This window comes from Juglans regia, chromosome 15 (assembly GCF_001411555.2).
Source record: "Juglans regia cultivar Chandler chromosome 15, Walnut 2.0, whole genome shotgun sequence".
NCBI lineage: Eukaryota > Viridiplantae > Streptophyta > Magnoliopsida > Fagales > Juglandaceae > Juglans > Juglans regia.
In genome coordinates, this window is record NC_049915.1 from 19,735,158 (window position 1) to 19,752,800 (window position 17,643).

General features: G+C 39.0%; 1 protein-coding gene and 1 pseudogene across 1 annotated transcript; both read left to right on the forward strand.

The window, feature by feature from the left end:
- Positions 1-1,628: 1,628 nt before the first annotated feature.
- Positions 1,629-3,811, forward strand: LOC109000995 (class V chitinase-like). The gene is made up of 2 exons (XM_035685832.1): positions 1,629-2,724; positions 3,627-3,811. The coding sequence occupies exons 1-2, from the start codon at positions 1,629-1,631 to the stop codon at positions 3,809-3,811; spliced, it is 1,281 nt and encodes a 426-aa protein (XP_035541725.1).
- A 7,533-nt stretch (positions 3,812-11,344) lies between these two features.
- LOC109000630 lies at positions 11,345-12,500 on the forward strand (annotated as a pseudogene).
- The last annotated feature ends 5,143 nt before the right edge of the window (positions 12,501-17,643 follow it).

Below are 17,643 nucleotides of genomic sequence, written 5' to 3' on the forward strand. Positions count from 1 at the left end.
ACTACTTTGAGGTTTTCTCTCTAGCTGTGAAAATTACAACTACCAGGTTAGTACTAGGAATGGTGGCTAAAGAAGCTTTACATCTTGAGTAGTTAGATGTCAAAACGACATTCCTCCTTTGCGATTTAGAAGAAGACATCTACATGCATCAGCCTGAGAGGTTCGCAGTACAAGGGAATGAGAGTCTCGTTTGCAAACTGAAGAAGAGCTTGTATAGCCTAAAACAAGCTCTCAGGTAGTGGTACATGAAATTTGACAACTTCATGTACAGTTTAGGGTAGACCAGATGTCAGGCAAACCATTATTGCTACATTACGCACTTTGACAACTCTTATAACATTTTACTGCTGTGTATAAATGATATGCTCATTGTAGGGTCCAACATTGAGGAGCTGAGCACTCGCTCTTCAATTGGATTCTTCATAAAATTCAACCAAGTGCATATATCATCAACATGGGAAGTCTATTTGCTCTCAGATGACATCCCAATTGGCAAATTTGTATCTTCAGAAAAAGAAAAAAGTGACGAGCCACCTGCTAGAGGATTTGAAAGTCCCAAAGATGGAACTTTGTGTAAACAATAAGTAGTGAATTGTAACACCCCAGGCATAGAGCCCAAACCCAGGTGCCAAACCCAGCCCAGCTTGGTGCAAAACGCACCGTTGTTTTTTCCACCCTCAGAATTTTGTTCCCTCTTCTTTCTTCCCCCATCACCCGATAACCTTTCTTCCCCAGAATTTTGAAAACAGTGTTCTAGTTTGGTTCGACCTTGACTGTGAGCAAGAGAATGGAATATAAGACTGTGGATAGAGAAATCACAGGGATACAACTTTTATGATTATTAAAATAAACAATTCAATGTAAAACTTTTGGTCAACTAGTCAAAGCAGCATCATAAGCTTTACTTCATGATCGATTGAAAATGTCTCCTTTATAAGGGTAAAGTCATAAGTTATGATATTTATAGATGCGTTATCTCTTTGCAGTATTAAATAGTGGGAGAAGTCGCAGAATTATAGAATCAACATTGTCAATGACCTTGTGTCTGTAAATTTGAACACCAGTACATTCTTCAAACTAATATTTCCAATATACCAGCCAACTTGGTCATACCTTCCTCTTGAAACTTTCTTTTTCTTTTTCTGGACAAATATGCTGAGTACGTCATATTTTTCTTTGGTAACTGGTGATGTCCAATGACACCATATTGATCTGGAAGGACTTTTCCATTCCTTGTAGCAAAACGTGGAAGGACTTGGCCACAAAATATCTATATATATATATATATATATATATATATCAATGTCACAGAGAAAACCGATGGCACAAGCTTGTACCGACACGTCACGAGCGAGAATTCTGAGTTTTTTGTTTTTAGATTCCGTAAAGAATATCATTTTCATACGAAAATCTAAGCCAAAAGTCATTGCAAAGTATTGGTGGATGCGTTGCTTAAAAACTGAACAGTTCTGTGTTTTGAGGCATAAAAACTGAAGAGTGCTATTAATCCCCTGCTTCGCTGTTTGCACTACTTTTCTTCAGCAGAATTCTGCTGGAGCATCTCTTCCTTTAAGTGCTGGATTTCCCTGAACATGCCTTTGTGTTATACGTGTTGACAACATTCTTCTATGTCGTCCAAACTGGTTGCCCTCTTCCTCCTCATCCTCCTATATCTCGCTCTCAAATGCCACTGTTCAACCCCACAATCACGGGTCAAAGCCGGCTACTATTATATGGGTATCGGAAATGTCATTTCCGATTTAAATTCTAAGCTTTTCACGCACCTTATATGCGCTTTCACTTTCGTTAACTCCTCCACCTACCACCTCTCCATCAACTCCTCCACCGAACAACAATTCTCTACCTTCGCTCACATTGTAAAAACCAAGAACCCGTTCGTTACAACGCTTTTGTCGATATGGGTTGGCAGAGAGCATTTGTTAAACTTCTTCTCAATGATAAACCAGTCCTCTTATAGAAATTCTTTCGTTCATTCTTCCATAGAGACAGCTAGGCTCTATGGGTTTCAAGGTTTAGACCTTGCTGGGCTTGTGCCAACAGGAAGTAGCTCGGATATGGCCAACTTCGGTACCCTTTTGGACGAGTGGCGAGTTGCTGTAAATTCTGAGGCAAAAAATTCAAGCAATCCAGAGTTACTCCTGGTCATGGCCGGCAATCGTCTGCCAGCTTTGGGTTCAGTGATTTACCCAATTGATTCCATGAGGAGGAACTTGGATTGGGTACATGTAACAGCGTACGATAACTATTTGCCTGGTAGGGACAGAGTCACATACTTTCATGCAGCTTTGTATGGCCCCTCGAACTTGGCTAATACGGATAGTGGCATAAATGAGTGGAAGAGAAGAGGTTTTTTGCTGAGCAAGTTGGTCTTGGGCTTGCCTTACCATGGCTATGCGTGGACACTTACGAGTCCCCAAAAGAATCCGGTGGGTGCAGTCTCTACGGGTCCGGCGTTCACAAAGGATGGTTCCATGGGCTATAAGTACTTCAAATGGTACATTAGAAACTATGCTCAAGAAGCAGTTTCCGGGTATAATGCTACTTCAGTGGTTAATTACTGCACGGTTGGGTTAACTTGGATTAATTACGACGATGTGGAGGCTATTAGGGCTAAAGTTTCTTATGTAAAGCAAAAGGGTCTGCTTGGTTACAACATGTTTCAAGTCCGCAATGACGACAACTGGGTGCTTTCTAGAGCAGCAGGTTGGTTACATATTATTTCTCAGGAAAATCTATTTATAAATCTTATTTTTAACATACCCAACATATCACTGATGTGTTGAATTCCTCGTGATCTGTTTCTTTTATTCCTTTGGATTGAACTAAAACGAACATAGTCACAATTGGTCAATTTTTTTAGCAAAAGAGAATCCATGTACTGGTTTCGTTTCTTGTTTAAACCCGCCAATGAGCCATCAACCAAGGAGTTACAAATATCTTACACTGGTGGCGGCCCGCCCGCCCGCCCCGGGGGGGCGAGGTGTTCTGTAACAGAGATTACTGCCGTGCAAATAGTCATTGTCTGCACTTTCGGTTCACATGAGGTGGATGGAAATTACTAACACCTAATCATTCCTGCTTATGATCTTTTTTTTTCTTTCTTTTTTTTTATTATTATTATTTTAGAAAAGGATGGAACCTCAAAAACTTTATTAACCATCACTAATAGTGGAGAAAACCTTCAAATAAACAATCCAATCTACCCTAACAAATAAAACCAACCTCACCGACCAAATAGAAAAAACATAAAATAAAACAAAAAACCATCTCCGTCTAATGTATGTCTTGCCCATTTTATCCAATCTATACAAGTCTCTCAAAGAACGTGGAAGCTAAGAAACATCTATGAACAAATTATCCTCTCCCAACGGACCGCACCTAGTCAAAGCATGCGCCACTTAATTTCCTTCTCTACATAAGTACTTGATAGAGAAGTCAAAACCTTTCAACAAGCCCATCAATTGGTCCCAATAATCCCAAAGATACCACACTATACAGTCTCTATCCACAAGCCATGAAACTACCACCAAATAATCACACTCTGTATTAATTAAAAAATGACCCAACTGCTGACAAATCTTTATTCCATCTATAATCGCCCGAAGCTCAGCTTCGTTATTGGAACATGTACAAAAATGATGAGAAAAAGCAAAGAAAAGATTCCCTACATGATCCCGTAAAATACCCATTCCTCCTCCAGGCCCTGGATTGCCAAGACTGCTACCGTCCAGATTCAAGTTTAACCTCCTTGGGCTTTGTTTCAACCAACGAACAGCTTACACCTTTATAGTTCTCTGTTCCACAACTAAAACCTCCATATTTTGAAGCACACGTAAGTCCCCTTGTGAAAGCCTTTTTTCCTTAGAAATTCTTCTCGCAAGAACCTACACCCAATGCTTGATCAAGCTCCAAGCCTCAAACAGGTTTTCGTCTCAGCCTTCCATCCTCGCTGTACAGCCTCTAAGCCAAAGTTTCCATACAACAATGCAAGAAATCAAACCCATTAATGTCCCAAGTTGTGGCTGCCTAGATGCCTTGTTAAACCAAACTTGGACCCTCTCTCGCCAACTTTGTTAAGCTACAAACGGGATCCCCACCTCTCTCAAAACCTTCTTCCAGACAGCCATGGCAAACTCCCCTTTACAAAACTCATGCTCCAAGTCTTCCGCATACCCTGCCTTACAACAATTACAACAAGATACTAAAGGAATCACCAACTTACATACCTGCTCATCCACGCTTAAGTAATTAAAAGCCACTTTCCACATGCATATAGAGATCTTTTTCGAGAACAAATTATTTCATACCCATTTTGCCCAAGCAAACCTCAACATCTTAATTCTAATAAATCCCATGCCGATTTTTTCAAGAAGTTCCTATTCTTCTCCAGTAACTAGATTAATACGTCCTTCACATGCCTCAATGCAACAACCTTAGCCACCACATCACTAGCCTCCTACGCCACCAATAGCAACTGTAGTCTCTCAACATCCCACCGATCATTAACGAGCTCTTGAAGTCTAATGTTTAGTTCTTCAATCACTTTCACCCTTTCACATAGAGGGCCATGGCCCAGAAAGTTGTCAAACCATAGCGAAATGTGATCCTCTCGAACCTTCCACCTTGCATTTTGCAGTAGCTCAAGCAACCCCTTAATAATTTTCTTCCAAAATGCCGAACCTGTATTGCCATCAACACTTAAAGAGATATGTCCATGTTTAATATATTTTGCCCAAAAGAACCTTGCCCATAATGAATTCTGCGCCATTAACTGCCACCCAAACTTTAAAAACAAAGATCTATGCACTTTTACAAGGTCTCACACCCCAATTCCCCCTTCCTCCGTTGGAACACACATCTTCTTCCACGATCTTCATTTCCTCTTACTTCTACCGTTTTGCTCTCCCCAAGAAAAAATTGGCAAACAACCCATTTAATTTTTTAATCACAGCCTTAGGGACCTAAAGCGCAGACAATAAATAGCTTGAAAGCACACCCCTCAACAAAATTAATCTATCACCTTGCGATAGCAAACGACTCTTCCAACCTAACAACTTTTTCCCAACTCGTTTAAGCAATGGCTCAATGTGTCTAATCTTCAACCTAGCATTAGCAATTGAAACACCCAAATACGTAAATGGGAATTGACCCTCTGTGAAACTAGTGTCCAACAACATCTCCTTTGTTCTACTATAAGCCAAATTTTTAGAGAAAAAAGTGGCTGATTTATCATGCTTCACTTATTGGCCTGTCCAACTCTCATATTCTCTCAAGACCTCCATTAAACATCGAATCAAGCCTTTACTCGCATTGGCAAAAACCACCACATCATCAGCATATAACATATGAGAAACTCTAGGAGCATTTATAGGATGAGAAAATGGCAAAATCCACCCCTTTGGCATTTTGTTATTTATCATCTTTGACAACACTTCTTCCATAATTATAAATAAATACGGCGACAACGGATCACCTTGTCATAGACCCCCTTTAGGCTTAAAAAAAACCTCTATGCGTACCATTCATCATAATAGAAAACCACAGTGTCGAGACACAATTGTTAATCAGTTTTCAGAAATAATCAGAAAATCCAAGAGTACATAAAACATGATCCAAGAAACGTCAATCCAGCTTATCGTACGCCTTACTCATATCAATTTTCAGCATAATATTACCACCCCTAGCCTTTCGATACAACATCTTCGACATCTCTCGAGTAAGAGAAATATTCTCAAATATATTTCTATCATTCACAAAAGCTCTCTGCTTAGGCAAAATAATATTTCCAAGTAGTAAAGATAGTCTAGATGCCAAAAGTTTGGAGAACATCTTATAAAAAAATGTTGCAATGACTTATCGGCTGGAACTTGTCAAAACTTTGTAAATTCTTCACCTTTGGAATAAGAACAATGAATGAGAAAAATAAAATCAATCATTACCTTTAAAGAACTCCTTCACTGCCTCCATCACATCATCTTAAACAATATGCCAGTTAACTAAATAAAAAGCTGACCCAAAACCATCTGGCCTCGAGCTACTGTCCACTGCAATAGAAGAAAATGCCACAACCACTTCCTTCTCCAAAGGCTCCTCCATCAAACTCCTAACTTCACTATCTGAAACAACATGCTAAAATAAATTATCCAGATTCAGCAATGAACCCATCCCTTCTTGAGAAGAAATCCTTCAAAATACCGCACAACCTCGTCATGCAGCCTTTCGGGAGAATCCAGGGCCGAGCCATCAGATAATCTCATCTCTTTCACACATGAACTCCTTCTCCACAACGCAATAATAGCATGAAAAAATTTGGAGTTCTAGTCACCCTCCAACAACCATTTATTTTTTTCTTGTTGCGCCAACCTCGTTTCTTCCCCTTTTACCCAAATTTCAAGCTCCGCCTTGCTAACCAATAAATTCTCCTCCACAGCCTCAGAAAAGCTAGCTTGCAACGCTGCCTCCAAGAGCTCTAAAGGCACCTCCAACTCCCGAATAATCCCATCCACTAGACCGAAAACTTCCTTGCAACAAGTGTGCAGCTTATGCTTTAACCTCTCCAGTTTACCAGCCAATCTAAATAACCCACTACTGCACTCAATCAGCTTCCTCCATGAGCTTTCTACCACTTTCAGAAAATCCACTTGTGAAGTCCACATATTCTGAAAACGGAATGAGCCAGCCCATATCTCTCAAAACCCGAAGAAAGCTGCAATAAGACCTGCGAATGATCTAATATTCTCCTACTTAACAGCTAAGCAGTAGCATCACCGAACTTAGAAACAAATGCATTATTCACTAGCACTCAGTCTAGTTTTGCCCAACTTCTGGCCATACTATGCTGACCATTACACCATGAAAATTACCTCACTTCCAGTCAAAAATCAACAAGTCCACACCTGTCAATGCAATCATTAAAATCCTCCATATCAGTAAGAGGCCTTGGTCTTCCACCTACACGTTCCTCACCCGATCGGATAATATTAAAATCCCCCATCACCACCCATGAAACACCCACATTCGAAATACTAAACAAATGTCCCCATAGCTCTCTACGTTCAATCTGAGAACATTTTGCATAAATAAAAGTCCCTAACAATGGGCCACCCATATCTGAGAAAAGCCCGATGAAAGACTGATTAGTAACACCAACAATATCCATCTCGACATCCTCTTTCCAACACACCCATATTTTACCACCAGCCCATATAGCAGAGCTAAACTTTGAAAATTTAAGACTAAGAGCCCATCTCTGCATCTTTCCTACAGCTTGAAATGGCTCCGAGACCACCAACTTCCTCAACCTCATTTTCGATGTCCCCAAACTCCTAATATTCCACACCACTATTTTGTCTGTCATAAATTCAATTTTTGAGGTTGGCCTTTTGACCTGCGAGACTTCCTCACAACTGAATCTTTAGCACCCCCTAACCTCGAATCACACAACAACTTTTGAGAGCCAGGGTCCGATGGTAATCCTTCTGAGAATCAGATACAACATCACCATCCCCTTTTGATAAAACCTCAAACCTATTAAACCCTTCAACTCCCTCAGTTGGCCTGTCATTAACACACTCCTCCTCCAATACTGGCATCTATCCTTCCCCACCTTCCATTACCACACACTGCAACTCTATATCCTGCAAACCACTGTCCTTCACCACACACCTATCACTCTCCCCCACCATTACACCCACCTTTATAACCTTCCCCACCTCAACATCCTCCCCTTCTTGAGCCTTCTCAACCACTCCCCTCTCTACCTCCTCCTCACTAATTTGCACTACCCCATCCAGTTTATCTACTACTGGGTTTCCCTATATCTCCCCTTTCTTATCCTTCAACTTCAATTGAGTCCCAACATCGTCAACATGTATCACTAAGCTAGCTTTGCTGATTTTCTTTACGACCAACTTCCTTCCAAACTTGTTCCACTGCTTCCTTCCTTGGCATTCTCAGCCCCTCCTTCCGTAACAGTTTTGTCTTAGACCTATCACCAGACCTGCATATCACCACTGTATGACCCTGTTGATAATGTTTGTTACAATAAAAATCTCTCTTCTCATAAACTATTTCCTGCCACAAATGGTTTTCTTGTCCTATCACCAATGGAAAACTAGAAATTGGCTCATCTTGAAGATCAACCTCCATGCACAACCTCACCCTCGTTGCCCTCGTTCTATACAACTTAGCATTATCAGTGCCTAGAAACTTGCCAAACCGAGATGTGAAAATTTGCAAGCAATCCAACCTGTACAGATGCAACGGCAACCCGAGATGCAAGAATTTGCAAGCAATCCAACCTGTACAAATGCAATGGCAAAAAAATCCATTGTGGTGCAATGGACGGCTCCTTCTACACGTCAAAATCCATGGACCAATTAAACAACCGAAATTGGCACCTTGCCACCACACTACACTCTCTCGCCCATGCTTGTAGATAATCCTTCTCATTAGCCAGATGAAGCAACACATGGAATTAATCCATAAATCTAATCATTGGGACCTCAGCGAAACCCCAAGTCTTAATTATTTGTAGCTGCAACACATCTATTGACGTCCTCGATGATGAAAACTTCAACACTAAAGCATATTTGAGGTCTTCCGCCACCCTATCCATCTCAACATCAGAAAACACAAAACACAAAACCCAACTCTCCATTAATCTGTTATGGTTTCTTCAGAGGTAGCTAAAACTTGGCTACAAGCAAAGGCCTTTGAAGCGCTTGAACGAATGTACGTCAATTACCCCCTAATCCATTCACCGTTCAAGTCGCCTCCTTCTCAACCCTCTCTTTACCGTTTTCGCCCACCGAAACTCCAACACCATCCTTCAAAGAACCTTTGACAGAACCCAACTCAATCTTGCAGGCAACCTAGGCCACTGGAGGGCCTCCCAGCGTGGGCATAGGTCGAACCCTAGCACACACGAAAAAACTCACACAAACCCTAACTGAGAAAAATCACCTTGCCTCGTCAACACAAACTTGTTAAGATGGTAGTGTTAGTGTTATGATGATCTATTCTTTTGTCTGCACAGATGCAAGCATATTTCCATGTTGTTTGTGTCTCTGCTGGTTCCATCTTCAGTACACCTTGCGAGCTAATCTATACTTCTGAGTTCCAAACGACCCTTCCTCAATGCTTTCTAAAACTTTTATCGCCCTCTTTTTTTCTTATCTCTAGCATTTTACCCTTCGGAAGCACAGACTTGGGTAAAAGCTGGTTGCTAGTTTTCCGGCAAATATTTCCCGCTTTCAGACATAAATCCCGCACTATTTACCCACCTTTGTTGTGCTTTTGCTGGATTAACTCTTCAAGTTATGAGCTATCCATCTTGTCCAATGATGAGAAAAACTTCCCCGTCTTCACGGACACTATCAAACATAGAAACCCATTAATCACCACCCTTCTTTCTATTAGAGGTGGAAAGGCAAGCTGAGATCTTTTCACTAATGGTGAACAGTTCTGTGCATAGAATGTCTTTCATGGATTCCTCCATTAAAATAGCAAGAGTACTTTAAATTTTAGGGTCTAGACCTGAACTGGGTTTCTCCGAGCACAAGCTCTGATGTCACCAACATGGGCAACCTCTTTGAAGAGTAGCGAGTAGCAGCCGAGTACGAGGCTAAAAATTCTAGCCAACAACCACTGCTCTTGACTGTCGTAGTTCATTAGTTGCCAAATTTAGGATCAGTTTTTTTTCCCAGTAGATTCAATGAAGAGTAACTTGAATTGGTTAAATATTATTACTTATGACTACCATGCACCTAAGTGGGATAACGTCAGGCTGCTCATGCGGCTTTGTATGATCCAACGAGCCAACTCAATACACATTATGGTATTCGCACCTAGATCTCTAGGGGCTTATCCTCATGCTAGTTGGTTTTGGGGTTGCCTTTCAATGGCTATGCATGGAATCTTGTAGATTCCCAGGACAACGCCATAGGTGCACCAGCCACAGGTCCAACCATCACAACCGAAGGAGGTATGACCTTTAAGCCAATCAAAGATCATATTTGGATATATGGGGATGCTTTAATGTACAATTCCACTTATGCGAAAAATTATTGCATAGCTGAATCATTATGGATTGGTTTTGATGATGTGGAGGATGTCAGAACTAAGGTTTCTTATACCAAGGAAATGAGGTTGCTTGGTTTCTATGTTTGGCAAGTACCCAACCATGATGACAATTGGGTGTTTTCTCTAGCTACAGGTCGAAATTAGAATATAGTAGTGTCTATTCAAAATGTATTCATTCCTGATACATAATTTGTAGATATCATTCTAGTAAGTATGTAACTGGTGACATTAATTAAACCATTTATGTTTACCCTGGTTTAGTTCCTTTTGCTAATACATCATCAATGACTTTTACAATTGGTATATGATAAGGTTCAAATTGGTTAATTTTATGACATGGTTTTACATCTCTGATTGTGAAATGATTTGACCATCAGCAGAGGAGCTCGATGATGAAAATCAGAACCAAAAGGGGAGATTGTTAGTGATTGTTTTGGTTTTGAGTAGTGCTACAATTGTTCTCCTTCTAGGGTTAGTGTGGGTGATTTGTTATTTGAGGAAGAGAAAGGTCAAATCTACAGGTAATTTCTTTTGTCCTAGTTATAATAACACTCTGCTAAATTCAACATATATTGTAAATTGATATCTTTAAACATTTTTTCTCTTATTGTCTTCTTCGGTTTCAGGGACTATACTAAAGGCAAGGAAAGGACAAGAAGCCAAAGTAAATGGTATATCAACTAGTGGAAACTTAAACACCAATATTCCGGATCTTGAAGTCTATAGTTATGCTGATATTGAGATGGCTACGAATAAATTTTCATTTGAAAATAAGCTAGGAGAGGGTGGATATGGTCCTGTTTACAAGGTAAACTTTTTTAGTGCTTGGTAATCTAAAATTAGACAATGCCTAGTTATCAGATACCGGGCTGCTGCATATGTGTTGCATGTTCTACCTTTATAACACTAACCATGGATGTGTGTGTATGTTGCAGGGTGTACTAGCAAACAAACTAGAAATAGCAGTGAAAAAACTTTCAAAAGCTTCAACACAGGGGTTTGAGGAGTTCAAGAATGAGGTTACACTAACAGCAAAACTGCAACATGTTAATCTTGTAAGAGTTTTGAGATTTTGCATCGAAAGGGATGAACAAATGTTGATCTATGAGTACATGCCAAAGAAAAGCTTGGACTTCTACCTCTTTGGTAAGAATCCTATTTGTTCATAATTAGCATAATGTAATTTGTGTTACAATTTTTTCAAATTTTTTAAAAGTAGAAGCTAATATTCATGCCCCACATGGGCCCTAGTTCAGCGTATATGAAAGTGGTGGCAAGTAGTGTGAGTAAAGACAAATTTTGTATTCTTGGTGGTTGGTGCCATCCAGAGTTAAGCTTAAATATAAATCAAGGTGAACTTAGCTTTAGCTTAAGCTCTAGAGAGGGTTGACACAAATTGTTCTGGTTCTTAAAATACTTGTGAACTCAATAGCATTTTGGTCCTTTGTTCAAGTCATTACTCCGAAAACTGGTATTTCATTATCAAATTAATGCAGACAGTGCCAAACGATTTCTTTTGGATTGGACAAAGCGTGTTCATATAATCGAAGGGATTACTCAAGGACTTCTATATCTCCAAGAATACTCAAGATTGACAATAATTCATTGAGACCTGAAAGCTAGCAACATTTTACTTGACAATGAAATGAAGCCTAAGATCTCAGATTTTGGTATGGCAAAGACTTTCAGTAAAGATGAACAAGAAGCAAACACCGGCAGGATTGTGGGAACATAGTGAGTATTCTTCCTATTAAAATTTAATAATTTAAGCATTCTTTTCATCCGAGACTAATTGTTGTGTACAATTTACCAATGCAGTGGTTATGTTTCACCGGAATATGTTAAAAAAGGTTTATACTCTACTAAATCCGATGTTTACAGCTTTGGAGTTCTAATTCTACAGATCATAAGTGGGAAGAAGAATGCCTGCTTTTATGGTCTAAATGAAGATTTGAACCTCCTTGAATATGTATGTTGGTTCAGCACTCTCTTCCATAATATATAAGTACAAACAAAAATCAAATTTAACTTATCATGGTCGGTAACATTAATTTATGGGGAATTTTCTGTAATTTCAGGTATATGAATTGTGGAAGTCAGGGAAAGGTATGGAGTTTATGGATCCATCTATAGATGATACAGTTTCATCATGTAAACTAATCAGATGTCTTCAAATAGGTCTTTTATGCGTTCAGGAAAATGCAACTGATAGGCCATCCATTTTGGAGGTTTCTTCAATGCTAAAAAGTGAGAGTGCTGCTCTTACAATCCCCAAAATTCCTGCTTTTTCTACAAAAAGAAACGGAGATGAGGGAACTAAATCTCAATTCCAACTAGAAAATTGTTCCATCAATGATACAACACTCTCCCAAATGGTAGCCCGGTAACTAAGCAAGGAGCCCTTTCTATTCGGAAATATAGTTTCATAATTGGTGAGAAATTTCTGCTTATTCTTAAAAGAGAGATATATACATATATGTATATGTATGTACTTCTTTCATTGTACCAATTTTTAAATCATTGCAGAAGATCCATTTAGAGTGAAAAATGCTATTCATCGTTCTTTTATCATTCTCTAATGTGGCATCAAATGTCTGACAAATAAGTAAAAATAATAAGTAGTTTTTCAATTATTTGATGACAATCTTATGATAATACTTAAAAAGATGTAAATAAAATTACTATATTTGCAGCTCTTTAGGCACTTTGGTGGGGAGGAAAAACAGCAGTTTTGGTCAGGACAAGCATAAACTTGAAGCAGAGTGGGGAGAATGAAGAGGATTTACAAGAGGTGTACGCCTTAACATATATATTGAATAGATTTTGTAATAAAAGATCCGGTCACATCTTAAAATTTAATCCAAAGTCATGAGAGAGAAGAGCAAAAGTCATAAAAAACTAATCCTTCAAAATTATATATTAGAAGAATAGATGATAGGCTCAGGGGTCTAAAACCGGCCCCTCTTGAGCTTATATTTAAATTCTAGCAAGAGTCCAACCGTAAAAGTCTTCAGCCTAGATATGCAGACTTTATCTAAAACGATTGCACCATGCAGTACTATCATGAAAGCAGATGCGAAAAATCAGACCAAAAAATGCATGCTTATTTTTTTTAATAAGCAAAATGCATGCCCACTGACTAATACTTTACAATTTTGCTGAGAAAATGATAATTTTATTCATAAAAAAGTACGTTAAGAAATAAATTAAATAATAAAATCTATTCTTTTTATAAGTTTAAGCTTTTGAGATAAGTGATGACTTTACATGATATTTGGACAGAAGTCTTGAGTCGGAATCTTGACTATACACTTTAGTTCTATTTAATTAAATATTCCATATGTTGAGTCCACTCATTAAGTATGAGTGTTAAGATACAAATTAAATAATAAAATCTACAACTTCCCATAAGCCTAAACTTTTGGAATAAGTAGTAATTTCGCATGACAAAGTTCCCTAAATGACAAACATGGGTGCTCCCTAAATGACGAGTGCTCGCGGACATTATGATAATATAAGTGCTATGCATATAGCTCACAACGACGTGTTTTATTAACATACTAAACACATTGAAATTGCTTGTCTCTTTGTACGTCAATATCTTCAACAATGCCTCTTTCACTCACATTTAGTCTACTCTGAAGATAATCTTGCTGACATATTCATGAAATCGAACATACTAAACACATTGAAATGATTGTCTCTTTGTACATCAATATCTTCAACAAGGCCTCTTTCACTTACATTTTGTCTACTCTGAAGATAATCTTGCTGACATATTTACGAAATCCCATCCATTTAGTCGACTGGGTGATCTTGTTTTCAAACTCCAGCTGACTTCGCAACCTCGAGTTTAAGGGAGATGTTAGTATATCTAGGAATATTTCCAAATATATCTCAGAGTATTTTCATAATTTGGTTCATCTTCGAATATTGCCATATTATGGATTATTCTTAGGACTAAATATTTTGCTATAAGCCTTGGTTGTATTTGTATTTATGACTTGATTGTATTTCCTATTTACCACATGCTTATTCAACTATAAATAGACATTTCCTATACAATGAACAGAAAATTCAAAGACGTCTATTGGATTTATGGAGCTTGGTTCGTCGCTTGAGTGGAGGCAAGCTGAAAATTCGCTCGAGAGTTGGCTTGAATGAAGATCAGACAGAGAGTTCGCTCAATACTTGCTTGTTAGTTGGCGTGAGCGAGGCTCAGGTAAAGAGTTAGCTCAACACTCAGTCTAGTGAATAACTCGATAGTTGATTTCTTTTAGAGTTTCCACCGCATATGATGTTTTGTTTCTTGTACAGTCGAGAAAAAAAAAACTTGAGAGAGAGAGAGAGTGTCCGAGAAAAAGCATTGCATTGCTCCATATTGTATTCCCACTTTTTCATAATAAGATCCTGTATAGGTCCATGAGCATAGACACGTTGCTGAACCACTTAAAATCTGTGTTGTGTGTGATTGATTTCTGTTTTACTTTATTTTTCTCTTACCGTTTTCTCAACAACTGGTATTAAGAGTCAAGATTCAGTTCTAAGGGAGAATAATGGTTGGAGAAGAAGTGAAGGTGCCTGGAATTAGAAAATTTGATGGCAAATGCTTCGAGTATTGGAGGACGCAGATTGAGGATTATCTCTATGGGAAGAGACTTCATCTTCCTCTGATGGGGAATAAGCAGAGGATGGAAGAAGCTGATTGGACCTGCTAGATTGACGGGTCCTGGGGGTTACTTGGTTGACCCTATCAAGATTAGTTTCACACAATGCTATCAAGGAAATTATGACATTGGCTTCGTTCGGCATGTATGAAAAGTCATCAGCGAATAACAAAGTATATCTAATGAAGAGACTATTTAACCTGAAGATGTCAAAAAGTACATCGGTTGCCCAACATCTGAATAAATTTAATACTATCACAAATGAGTTGTCGTCAATAGAAATTGAGTTTGATGATATGATTCAGGCTTTGATCCTATTGGTGTCATTGTAGCATAGTTTGGAGGCCATGAGAATGATTATGAGTAATTTTGCCGGGATGATGAAGTTGAAATATGATGATATCAGATTTGATTCTTGATGAGGAGGTGCGCAAGAGAGACTTTGGTGAGACCTCAGGTTCAGGTTCCGCATTGAATATTGATACTCGGGACATAGGACATGACAGGAACTCAAACAGGGGTAGATCAAAATCAAGGAATAGGGGCAAGAGCAGGTTAAGCTCTGGGCAGTAGAGCACTTGCTAGAATTGTAGCAAGGCTGGACACTTTAAAAGGATCTAAAAAAATTCGAAGAAAGTAGAGAATGATGCCGCAAATGTGGTAACTAAGGAAGTACATGATGCTCTACTTCTTGCAGTTCACAATCCGGTCGAGGATTGGGTCTTGGATTCAGAAGCTTTTTTTTTCACACCACTTCAGATCAAGAAATCATGCAAAACTATGTTGATGGTGACTTCGGTAAGGTGTACTTGGCTGATGGGGAAGCACTAGATGTAGTGGGCGTGGGAGATGTGGATATTGTACTCCCAAATTGGGATGTGTGGACTTTGCAGAAAGTCAAACATATTCTTGAGTTAAAGCAAAACTTGATCTTTGTGGGATAGCTTGATAATGATGGTCATTCGATAGTTTTCTCGAGTGGCATATGGAAGGTCACAAAAGGAGCGATGTTGTTGGCTTGTGGTCAGAAGACTATAACTATGTACATGACATTGGGATTGAGAGACACGATTGCTACTGCTGAAACTGAGAATACTATAGAGTTGTGGCACTACATACTTGGTTACATGTGTTATAAAGGCATTAAGCAACTACTGTAGAAGGGAAAGCTACTAGAGTTGAAGTCAGTTGATCTGAACATGTGTGAGAGCTACATTCTAGGGAAGCAGAAAAATGTTAGTTTCTTGAGGAGCGGTAAAGCACTAAGATCAAGAAAGCTGGAACTTGTACACACTGATCTATGTCTGTGGGGAACTTCCTAGATATTATCTCTTGGAGGTTCTCGGTACTACCTCACTTTCATTGACAACTACAATAGAAATGTATGAGTCTATTTCTTGAAACTGAAAGCTGACGTGTTTGAAGAATTCAAGAAATGGAAAGCCTTGGTTGAGACAGAAATAGACCTAAAGCTAAAATGTTTGAAGTCTGACAATGGTATAGAGTACATTGATGGAGGATTCAAGGAGTACTGCTCAACGTATGATGTCATAATGGAGAAGACTATTCCCGGGACCCCACAACATAATGGTGTCGCTGATCGCATGAATAAGACCACCAATGAGCATGTTAGGAGCATGAGGTCACACTCTGGGTTACCACCAACATTCTAAGAAGATGTTGTTAGCAATGTAGTTTATTCGATCAATCGAGGGCCATCAGTTTCGTTGGAATATATACTACTTGAGGAGGTTTGGAGCGGAAAAGAGGTGAAACTTTCTCATCAAAGAACTTTTGGTTGTGTTTACTATATTCACATTGACTCTGATGCTTGTAATAAGTTTGATGTCAAATCAAGAAAGTGTTACTTTATTGGCTATCGCTTTTGGGATGATTGGAGTCGGAGAAGCATCAGGAGCAGGAATGTGATCTTTATGTAAAGGGAGTAGGAGCTAAAAGTCGTGTACAATGATAAGTCTAGTACAGTAGTAGATGTAGTATCTCACGAGTTTGAGTTCGTGAGCTTGGATGAGCTTCTTGAGATCACAGTGCAGAGTCGAGGTGTGTGTGACGAGGATAATGGGTCTAGTGAACCCATTCCTATTGTTCTGCAATCACATCCAGATCAGTGGACACCTATAGTTGCTGTTTGCGGGTCTTCTAGGACTATCAGACCACCGTAGCGGTTCTCATCCACCTTGAGTTATATTTTGCTGACTGGCAGTTGTGAGCCACAAAAGTATGAGGAAACTTTGCAAGATCAGAATTCGAGCAAGTAAAAGTTAGCCATGAAGGATGAGATGGATTCTTTGTTAGGGAATCAAACATAGGAGCTGACTGAACTTCCAGTAGGGAAGAAAGCTTTGCACAAAAAGTGAGTATACCGATTGAAGACTGAGCATGACGGCAGCAAAATGTATAATGCTAGACTTGTTGTGAAAGTTTTCAGCAGAAGAAATGCATTAACTACTCTGAGACATTCACTTGAGTTGTGAAAATCACAACTATCAGGTTAGTACTAGGAATGGTGGCTAAAGAAGCTTTACATTTTGAGTAGTTAGATGTGAAAACAACATTTCTCCATGGCGATTTAGAAGAAAACATCTACATGCATAAGCCTAAGAGGTTTGCAGTATAAGGGAATGAGAGTCTAGTATGCAAATCGAAGAAAAGCTTGTATGGCTTAAAACAAACTCCCTAGTAATGGTACAGGAAATTTGACAACTTCATGTACAGTTCAGAGTAGACCAAATGTCAAGCAAACCATTATTGCTACGTACGTACTTTGACAACTCTTATATCATTTTATTGTTGTGTGTAGATGATATGCTCATTATAGCGTCCAACATTGAGAAGCTCAACACTTGCTCTT

What these genes read in the sequence shown, in the direction of transcription:
- LOC109000995 (XM_035685832.1), top strand. Translation starts at nt 1,629, where the DNA reads ATGTCGTCCAAACTGGTTGCCCTCTTCCTCCTCATCCTCCTATATCTC. An exon ending in GGTGCTTTCTAGAGCAGCAG is followed by an intron (nt 2,725 to 3,626) that starts GTTGGTTACATA and finishes AATCGCCCGAAG; the next exon opens with CTCAGCTTCGTTATTGGAAC.